The following is a 10,916-nucleotide window of genomic DNA, read 5'->3' as shown; positions in this document are numbered from 1 at the left end:
GACGCTAGAGGATATGGAAATGCATTTTGTGCCCTGCGTTTTATGACATCTCTCTCTCTGACTAGAACTGGATGCCGCAGTGCCTTGTGTAGTGCCCGTCCGTCAGGTCCGATCCACGCAAAAAGAGGCACTAGCATCAGTTCTGCATCTACATTAGCTGGTGTTACGTGACCGGATACGATGGCTTCCGTTTATGGTCCGTCGAAGTGTGGTACACCCATCCGTGTGCACACACTGTCACGATACGTGAAGTTTGGGTTCGATGAAGTACTATGGCAGCTGGTTTACGGTCGGTATGGTTACTCTAGAACAGACTACGTTTACGGTTACCGATGTTGATCCACTCGACTGGCAACTCCGAGCGCTCCTGCATCGGGGTGGACTGACACTCGGGGATCTTGGCGACACGCTCGCACCGACGGCTCACGCGCCAGTAGACGTATCCCTTGGGGCAGCGGTACATGTTCGGCTGGAGTCCGGACCGTCCCTGGCTGCACCGCAAGAAGGTAGAGCTGCACTTTTGGTCTTCGATCGCAAAGTGTCCATCCGTCGGACAAAGTGGTTCCTTCGAGCCGAGCTGCATCTGTATGGTAATGAAAGAGAAAAACAATTGTCAGACATGTGAACAATGTTCTCCAATTACTTTGGTTCGAAGCAAAGTCGTAACACTGACCACTGGCTGTTGACGGGTGGTACGAAGTTGCGATCGCAGATTGTTCGCCTTGCAGCGATCGTCATTCTCGGACGGTTCGGTACACTGGGTACGATCCTCCTGGTAGACGGTGTTGTTTGGACAGCTAAACACCACGATGCTGTAGTCGTAACTGTCCGGTTTCTCCGTGCACTGGTAGAACAGGTTGCAGTTCTTCGGATGACGCTTGAAGCCAGTCGGACAAACGAAGCGATCCTGATCCTCGTCCACCGGCGGACAGGAGCTGGTACAACTGGCTGGACATTCCTCGGCCGGTTTGGTAGTGGACTCCATGCCCTCGGTGGTCGTCATCTCCTGGGCGGAGCTGCTGGTTGTCATTTCTCCCCCTGCGGTGGTCGATTCCTGCTCCCCACTGGCTGTGGTTGTCTCCGCTTGGCTCATGGTGGTCGTCTCCTGCTCGCTACCAGCTGTGGTGGTTTCCTGCGCTTGAGCTGTCGTAGTTGTCTCCTGCTGGCCGCTGGCAGTTGTCGTTTCTTGGGCTGCCGTCGTCGTAGTCTCTTGGGCCGAGGCGGTTGTCGTCTCTTGGGCTGAGGCGGTTGTCGTCTCTTGGGCCGAGGCGGTCGTCGTCTCTTGAGCTGAAGCGGTTGTCGTCTCTTGGGCAGAAGCGGTTGTCGTTTCCTGAGCAGCAGAGGTTGTCGTCTCCTGAGCAGAAGTGGTTGTCGTCTCTTGTGTGGCCGCAGTGGTCGTCTCCTGTGTGGAAGATGTTGTCGTCTCCTGAGTCGCCGCAGTGGTCGTCTCTTGAGCCGCCATAGTCGTCGTCTCCTGGGCCGACGTAGTCATCTGTTGCGTCGTAGTTTCCTCCTTTCCGGCGGCTGTTGTCTCCGACTGTGCCTCCGTCTGCATCGCAGCGGTCGTTTCGGAGCTCGCCATAGACTCGGTAGTTGCGTCGGTTTGCTGTGCAGCCGTAGTGGTCTGCTGGGCTGCGTTGTCCGTTGTCATACTAGCGTCTGTGGTGGCTCCGGCCGATCCCTCCGTAGTAGTAGCAGCAGCCATCGTCGTCGATTCGGTCGCTGCGGATGATTTGGAACAGTTGCGGGGTGGTTGAACACTCTCCTCATGGTTGCAGGTATTCACCGCCGGATCCCAAATGGTACCCTCCGGGCAGTCGAAGTGAAAGACGGAGAAGTTTTCACCCTGTCCGTCCCAGTCGACGCAGCGGTAGAACTTGGTACAATCGTCCGGGTTCGGAAAGTAGCCGGCCTCGGTACAGTTGACCGGTGTTGATGGGGATGATTTCGATGAGTTTGAAGCGGTTGATGATTCCATGCTTTCGGTGGTGGATTCGGTTGTGGGTTGCATGCTTTGGGTGGTGGTAGTTGATGTTGTTGATGATGGCGCGGTGGTAGTGGTGGTGGAAGAGGAAGTTGAGGAAGAGGAAGTCGTGCTTTGGGAGGAAGACATGCTAGGAGTAGTAGTAGTTGATGATGGTGCTTGTGAACTAGTGGTGGTTGTTGATGATTGTGTTGATGTAGTAGGAGCTTGGGTAGTAGTGGTAGTAGTAGTGGTAGTGGTTGTTGTTGATGTTGTTGATGTGGTTGATGATGATTGTGATTGGTTAGATTGGTTATTACTAGTGTTACCTGTCTGTCCGCTGCACATTTCAACAACATTCTCATGGTTGCACGTTTGCAACTGCTGATCCCAAGCGGTACCTTCGCCGCAAGTGAAATCATGCTTGTTGTATCCACCCTTGCCGTTGTCCACACACCGGTAGAACTTGCGGCAATCGTCCGGGTTGGCCATAAAACCCTCCTCGGTACACTTGCCCGGTGATGCAGCCATTGTCGTTGTTTCCTGGTTACCGGATGACTGCGTCGTCATCTCGCCACCGGGCGTCGAGTCCGTTGAAGACTCTCCACTGGTGGTCGATTCCTGTCCCTGAGATGAAGTGGTCGTTTCTCCACCAGTCGTACTCTGCCCAGTGGTCGTTTCCTGTCCAGCGGTTGTGGTTTGACTTTGGCCGGTGGTTGTTTCTTGTGCAGCGGCTGTGGTCGTCTCTTGAGAAGAAGTTGTCGTCGTTTCAGCACCTGCTGCAGTAGTAGTCGTGGTGTCCTGAGTTGCCCCAGTAGTAGTTGTCTGTTGTTCCACGGGCGTAGTTGTTGTCTCTTGGCTAGGGGCCGTAGTCATGTCCTGTCTGGCGGTTGTAGTCTCCCCTGCCGGTGTAGTGCTGTCAGTAGGCGAGGATGTTGTTGTCGTCATTGTCGGTGTAGTCGTTGCTGTACTGTCAGTTTGACCCTGAGTTGTACCATCGGTTGCCGTGGTCGTACTCTCTGCACCACTCGTGGTCATGTCGGTACCAGTTGGTTCCGGTTCTGGCTCCGGTGGACGGTCGGCACCACAGTTGGGCACTTCGTACTCGTAGTTACAAGCCTGCTTGCTCTGATCCCACGCCGTACCCTCCGAACAAGTGAACTCGTACTTCGTGTATCCACCCTTGCCGTTGTCAACGCACCGGATGAACATCTTGCAATTTGTAGGATGTGGTTTGAAGCCTTCCGAATCACATCCTTCGGAAGAGGGCATTGTTGAGGTTTCGGTTGCACCCTCAGGCGTAGTAGATGAATCTCCCGATCCGGTTGTCGAAGGTCCCATGGTTGCTGTCGATTGTGTAGCTCCTTGGGACTCAGTGGTTTGCTCTTGTGCGTTAGATGTCGTTTCTTCCTTGGTCGATTCGGTGGTTGCCGTGGCCGTAGTTTCTTCCTTACCAGATTCTGTAGTCGGAGATGTTCCCTGTGGGGTTGTGGCACTGGTAGTGCTGCTCGTGGTTTGCTGGCTGGAAGGTGCATCCGTAGCACCGGTGGTCAACGATTCCGGCTCTAGACTGCTGCTTGCTTGCTCGGTAGTGCTCGGCATCGACTCGGTTGAAGACTGTGACGGTGGTAGATATGTGTTACCTGGTCCCGATGAACTGCCAGGGTATTGTGAGGACGCGGTGTTCTCAGTACCGGTACCACACTTCGAGTTCTGCACTGACGATGGATGGTTGCAAGCGAGAATGTCGTTATCCCAAACCGTACCCGGTCCGCAGGTGAACTCATACCGATCGTAACCACCGTTGCCATTGTCAACACATCGATAGAACTTGTTGCAGTTGGAAGGATGCTCCATGAATCCTTCTTGCTGGCATACACCGTTGCTTCCTGCGGGCACTGCTGGAGCTGAGGTCGTAGTTGTTGTTTGGCAAGGTGGTACGGTCGTTGAAGGTTGTGCACTTGTGGTCGTCTCCTCGGGTCGGTTTGTGCCATCCGTTCCGTTTGGACCTTCTGGCCCTCCCGGCCCATTGGGACCATTAGGTCCGTTTGGTCCATTTGGTCCATTTGATTCTCCTTGTCCTTCAGGACCATTCGGTCCATTAGGTCCGTTAGGTCCATTGCCAGATCCATCAGGACCATTCGGTCCATTGGGTCCATTGCCAGATCCATCAGGACCATTCGGTCCATTGCCAGAACCATCCGGACCATTCGATCCATTGCCCGAACCATCAGGACCATTCGGTCCATCAGGTCCGTTAGGTCCATTTGGTCCGTTTGGTCCATCAGGACCATCAGGTCCATTAGGTCCGTTTGGTCCACCCGGCCCATCCGGTCCATTTGGTCCATTCGGCCCATTGGGTCCATTACCAGATCCATCGGGACCATTGGGCCCATTGGGTCCATTGCCAGATCCATCGGGACCATTCGGTCCACTGCCAGAACCATCCGGTCCATTTGGTCCATTCGGCCCATTGGGTCCATTACCAGATCCATCGGGACCATTGGGCCCATTGGGTCCATTGCCAGATCCATCGGGACCATTCGGTCCATTTGGTCCATTGCCAGATCCATCCGGACCATTTGGTCCATTCGGCCCATTGCCAGATCCATCCGGACCGTTAGGTCCATTGCCCGTGCCGTTCGGACCATTGGGTCCCTGAGAAGACGAACCTGGCGATCCACCTTCGGGAGCAACCGCTGGCCCAGTAGCCTTACCGCAACGTGGATTATCGACAGCCCAGTCATGGTTGCAGCTAGCAATTTTGTCATCCCATACGGTACCGTCACCGCAGCGGAAGTCGTGTCGCGTGTATCCACCATTGCCGTTTGATACGCAGCGGTAAAACTTCTGGCAATCGTTCGGATCACCCATGAAGCCATCTTCAGTGCAAGCAGGAGCGTTTCCGGATGAGGCTGGCCGAGCGGTTGTTCCGCTTGCTCCTTGCGTGGTACCGGAAGCGGTTGTGGCATCGGTGGCACCAGCTGGACTAGATGATGGTGCAGCTGTAGTACTTGAAGATTGTGCTGAGGGAGAAAGAGTTGTTGTGGACTGAGTACCTTGCATAACGATCGTTGTGAGCATAGTTGTTTGTGTGCCTGGTGTTGGTGGTGTGCTGGATTGTGTTGATGTTCCCGATTCGTGTGCTCCAGCTGCTGGCGTGGTCTGTGTTGTACTTGTTTGTGTGGTGGAAGATCCTGCCTCAGTGGTAACACTAGAGGTTGAGGACTCCGTAACGGTGCTTTGTGTAGTGGTACTTTGTGTTGTGGTGCTTTGTGTTGTTGTGGGTTGTGTGCTAGTGGATTCTTGTGTGCTTGTAGACTCTTGTGTGGTTGTAGATGTTTGTGTACTTGAGGACTCTTGTGTGGTGGTAGATGTTTGTGTAGTTGCGGGTTCTTGTGTTGTTGTACTTTGTTGTGAAACAGATTCTCCTGGGGAAGGCGCTGTAACACTTGTCGTCGTTGTTTCAGACGCATGTGTAACGGATTCTTGTGTTGTATATTGTTCGCTAGATGACTGCTGTTGTTGTGTAGTGATATGTTCTGTTGAAGTTTCCATTTGTGTGGTGGATTCAGTTGCGGAAGCAGTGTGTTGTGTTTGTGTTGTAATTTCGCTTAGTGTAGTGGATGTTGGTGTTGACGAACCCTCCGATGAGGACTCTTGAGAGGATGTGGTAGTTTGTGTAGAGGATGATGTTTCAGAGCTACTAAGTGGTGTGCTTTGTGTGGTAGAATCTGTAGCTGACTCTTGTGAGTGAGTAGTTTGAGTAGGAGTGGAGGGTCCCCCAGCCGTGGAGGGTTGTGTTGTGTGTATATCTGGTGTGGAGGACTCGAGTGTGCTTGTTGCCACTGATCCTTCCGAGGACGATGACTGTGTGGTTGGTGCTACTGTCGTAGTGCTAGTGGAAGTGGATTGTGTGGTGGAACTAGATGTGCTGGGGGTGGCAGTTGTTGTACTGCTGGAAGTAATCTCAGTGCTTGAAGCACTCGTCGCAGTTGTTTCGGAGCTAGGAGCCAGAGAAGACGAAACTGGTTCTGTGGGCAATGGAGTGTTTGGTGAGGAAGACGAGGTTGCTTCTGTCGGAGTGCTTTCTGAAACTAAATTTGATACAGTTGTGACGTCGGGAGTAGTTGTAGCAGTGCTAGCAGGTGTTGTTGTTGGCATTGATTCGGTGCCGGTGGTGCTTGGGGAGTTTGAAACAGTTGTAGTTGTTGATGAACTTGCTGCAGTAACTGGAGATGTTGTTGTCGCCTCTGTCGATGTTATCGTAGTTTCAACAGGAGTAGTTGTTGGGATAGCTGTGGTCGTTGATGTGGACGTTGTTGTAGATGCAGTAGTTGTAGATGATGCTTTGGTAGTGGTAGTTATTGGAGTTGTAGGAGATGTTCCAGTAGTGGTTGTAGATGATTGTTCTAAAGGACCCTGAGGTGTTGTTGGTTGAACTGAACCAGTGGTAGAAGATCCTGCGTTTTGGTTATTATTGGTATTACCTTGACCTCCAGTATTTTGTTGATTGTTTTCATTGTTACCAGTGTTCTGATTATTGTTATTGGATTGTCCTGAGCTGTTTTCGTTATTTGTGGAGCCTTGATTTTGATTGCTATTGGAGCCTTGGTTGGATTGACTGTTTTCATTGTTATTATTGCTGGATCCTTGGTTTTGATTGTTTTGATTTTGACCTTGATTGTTTTCCTGTCCTTGGTTATGATTTTGGTTGTTTCCACCCTGATTCTGATTACTAGACTGGTTGCTGCTGCTCGAGCCCTGATTCTGACTACTGGATTGTTGATTGTTGCTGTTGTTGCTGCTTGAGCCTTGATTCTGATTGCTAGATTGTTGATTAGACTGATTGTTGCTACTCGATCCTTGATTTTGACTACTAGACTGCTGATTCTGACCTTGGCTCTGATTACTGGACTGGCTATTGCTGCTCGAGTTTTGATTCTGACTACTGGACTGGTGATTCTGATTACTGGATTGACTGTTACTGCTCGAATTTTGGTTCTGGCTAGATTGCTGATTTTGACTTTGATTCTGATTGCTCGACTGGTTGTTGCTACTCGACCCTTGATTTTGATTGCTGGACTGCTGATTCTGACCTTGGTTTTGATTATTCGACTGATTGTTGCTACTTGAACCTTGATTCTGACTGCTGGATTGCTGATTCTGACCCTGGTTCTGATTACTGGACTGATTATTGCTACTTGAGCCTTGGTTTTGGCTGTTGGACTGCTGATTCTGTCCTTGGTTCTGATTATTCCACTGATTGTTGCCACTAGATCCTTGATTCTGATTACCAGATTGTTGATTCTGTCCTTGGTTCTGATTATTCCACTGATTGTTGCTACTAGATCCTTGATTCTGATTGCTAGATTGTTGGTTCTCCCCTTGATTCTGATTATTCCACTGATTATTGCTACTTGATCCTTGATTCTGATTGTTAGATTGTTGGTTCTGACCCTGGTTCTGATTATTCCACTGATTATTGCTACTTGATCCTTGATTCTGATTACTAGATTGTTGGTTCTGACCTTGATTCTGATTACTCCATTGATTACTGTTACTCTGGCCTTGGTTCTGGTTGTTCGATTGTTGATTTTGTCCCTGATTTTGGTTATTCCACTGTTGATTACTGCTGCTGGAGCTTTGACTTTGATTGCTTGTCTGTTGGCTCTGGCTTTGACTTTGACTACTGCTGGATTGCTGATTTTGATTATTAAACTGATTGTTTTGACCTTGATTATTGTTATTCCATTGATTGTTGCCATTCTGGCCCTGATTGTTATTATTCCACTGATTGTTTTGGCCTTGATTCTGGTTATTCCACTGGTTGTTGCTATTCTGACCTTGGTTTTGGTTATTCCACTGGTTATTCTGATTTTGATTTTGATTACTCCATTGGTTGTTACTGTTTTGACCCTGGTTTTGATTGTTCCACTGATTGTCTTGACCCTGATTGTTGTTGTTCCACTGACCATTGGTGTTCTGACCTTGGTTTTGGTTGCTCCATTGGTTATTTTGCCCTTGGTTGTTGTTATTCCACTGGCTGTTACTATTTTGTCCCTGGTTTTGGTTGTTCCATTGGTTATTCTGACCTTGATTTTGATTCTGCCACTGGTTATTATTGCTTTGGCCCTGATTTTGATTGTTCCACTGGTTATTCTGCCCCTGGTTGTTATTGTTCCACTGGTTGTTGCCATTTTGTCCCTGATTCTGGTTGCTCCACTGGCTATTCTGCCCTTGGTTCTGATTATTCCATTGGTTATTATTGTTTTGACCTTGATTGTTGTTATTCCACTGTTGATTCTGTCCCTGATTCTGATTGTTCCATTGGTTGCTACCCGAAGAGCCCTGATTTTGATTCTGCCACTGGTTGTTCGATCCTTGATTCTGGTTACTCCACTGTCCACCAGATCCTTGATTGTTCCACTGATTGTTTCCTCCCGAGTTACCACCGGAGCTCGAACTGCTGCTAGAACTACTAGAACTGCTAGAGCTGCTACTCGAGCTACTGGAGCTGCTGGAGCTGCTCGAGGCGCTAGAAGAGCCTTGCCCATTACCACCCTGCGTCCACGTGGTCATATTATTGTAACTACTGAGTTCACTCGCAGCCGACGTTTGTGAGCTGGTCGTGTTCGTTGTGACACCGTTCTGCGTCATGGAACTCGCAGCCTGCGTCATGTTCTTGTCCATCGAAGCGTTAGACTGGCTGAACGACTCCTGATTGACAATATAGTCGCTCTGCGTGATTTGTGTACACCGCTCGACAGCGGCTGCGTGGTTACAGGACGTTATCCGGTCGTCCCAAACAGTGCCCTCTCCGCAACGGAACGGCAGCTTTTGGAAGGTACCGTCCGCACGCGCGATGCACCGATAGAACACCCGACAGTCGCTCCTGTCCCCAACGAACCCATCTTCCTCACACGGCACTCCATCGTCCACGATCGGTTTACCATCTTTCTCCGCCCCATCGTCCGGTTTCGCACCGGTTGGCTCATTACCTGCCGGGGTGACACTATTTTCGTTGCCATTGCCGTTGCCTCCACCACTCGGAGCGTTCTCTTGGCCGTTGTTCGTCGGCGCCGGTTCCCTTTCCGCTGGTTCTGCCATTTGTGGTGCCGTTTCCGGTGCGGCCGGTTCGGGTTCCGGTGCCGGGGCGTTACCGCCGTCGATCTCGTTGCCCGTTTCGCGGCACTCCTCCCGCTCCGAGTCACGCGGATGTACGCACACGTTTTCAGTCATCGAAAAAACGGTTCCAGGGCCGCAGCGGAACTTGTAGGCCGTTAATTTGTCGCCTTCCTGCACGCACCGGTAAAACACGGCACAATCGTTCGGGTCTACGGCAAATCCTTCTTGCTGGCATTGGAATTTTGCAGCTGAAAATAGAAAAGTAGTAATAAATATTTGAATTTGAATTAAATATTTTCAATACTGAACAGCTGTGAAACTTTGTGAGGGAAAAGGCAAAACAATAAAAACAATTGAGCTTTGTGATTAGAAAAGTCTGTTATTTAATTTAACACGATAGTTAAAATTATAGTTATTATAGAGATTCTGGTATAAGAACTATTTTCCGTTTTATTACCCCTAACCAAAGGGCAGATATTGGTTTTATAAGTATGGTTTATTTGTAACCAGTATCGATACAACCGTACAATTTCATTGTTCTAAGATTACCGGAGAAGATACTGGAAATGAAAAGGCTGTGCCAAGCAGGCACCTCATAACATTCCTGTTTATTATACGTCTGCTATTGGCTCCAACATAAATAGCTCGAGATTCCTTCCGCCGAACGACCCGCCGCACTTAGTACTATTGGTAATAAATCATTTATTGCACGTCCAATCATCGTTTATGGTTGTAGCTTGCCAGCCGGCGGCGCACTTCATGCCTCTTCACTATCACCATCAACTTCATCCTACACCGGCATAAACGAAGAGTCCATCTTCGATTCTCGACTGACGAAAGCTTCACTTGCCGCCACAACCGTCGTGGGAAATACTATAATTGCATCATATTGCGTTTGACGTCCTGTCTTGGTGCTCGCCCTGACCGGGCAGGAAAGGGGTGATGCACGGTGTGGTGGGTGTGTCCGCCGAGTGTCTTTGTTTGCACAACTAGCGCAAGAGCAATAAAAGAACAGGGGAGGGGGCGAGGGGACATCACAAACTCCCGCGGAGTGCCGGCGAAACTTCTTCGCAAATTAATGTTCAAGACGGTAAGGTCGAGAAGACTGGACAGACACACACATTCTCTCTCGCTCTCTCTAATGCACTCGAATCAAAGATTGGCCAACGAAAGGAGCTTTCTAATTGATTTGAAAGTACTTCCCGGGGAAAGCTGAAGCGAGGGAAAACTTAAACAAATGGTTCGCCCAGATAAACGTGAAAGAAAGAATTCTTGAAGAAAGCGCTTCAGTTGGTTGGAAAAGAAAACCCAGCTGATCATCCAGCGAAGCTGTCGATGAAAAATGTAATTGATTCTTTCATCCACTTTTCCACCGCTCCTCCTCCTCCTCCTCCCCATCCCATTGGCAAGCTTGGGCGGCCTCCGTCAGTGGCACTCGCTTGGCAAAGGAAGACGGACGCGTTTACGTACGGATCGACTCGATGATGGTGGGTGAATTTATTTCTTCCAACTCGACAGCTTCTTTTTGCCATCCAGTCCCACGTTGGGTCCCTGTTGCGGTTCCCTTTTTCCTTTTTTTTCATCTTCTTCCCCTTCGTACAAACGCTACGCAAACACCTATCTCAGGTGCTGTCAGCGGGAACAAGATTATCCCTTTATAACAGTCAATAAATCAGTCGCTCGCGCGAAGGGAATCGGATGTGCGGTGCGTCGAGGTTCGCGCCCTCCGACCGTTCCTTGGTATTCCTTGGTGTTTTTTTTTGTGTTTCATTTTTCCACACTCCACCTTTCCTAGACGACGCGCGAGCGCCTATCGGTGGGGAAA

General features: G+C 49.9%; 1 protein-coding gene across 1 annotated transcript in view; it reads right to left on the bottom strand.

Moving 5' to 3' along the window:
- Positions 1 to 304: 304 nt before the first annotated feature.
- LOC131260750 (mucin-2) overlaps positions 305 to 10,916 on the bottom strand; it is a 101,334-nt gene continuing 90,722 nt past the window's right edge. The window contains exons 3-5 of the mRNA XM_058262561.1: positions 2,008 to 9,339; positions 668 to 1,935; positions 305 to 583 (exon numbers count right to left, since the gene is read on the bottom strand). Coding sequence (XP_058118544.1) covers positions 305 to 583; positions 668 to 1,935; positions 2,008 to 9,339 — 8,879 coding nt within the window. The remainder of the gene's footprint in view (positions 584 to 667; positions 1,936 to 2,007; positions 9,340 to 10,916) is intronic.

The sequence above is a fragment of the Anopheles coustani genome, chromosome 3 (genome assembly GCF_943734705.1).
Source record: "Anopheles coustani chromosome 3, idAnoCousDA_361_x.2, whole genome shotgun sequence".
NCBI classification, from domain to species: domain Eukaryota; kingdom Metazoa; phylum Arthropoda; class Insecta; order Diptera; family Culicidae; genus Anopheles; species Anopheles coustani.
The sequence above is the reverse complement of the archived record's forward strand: the minus strand, read 5'-3'. Positions and strand labels throughout refer to the sequence as shown.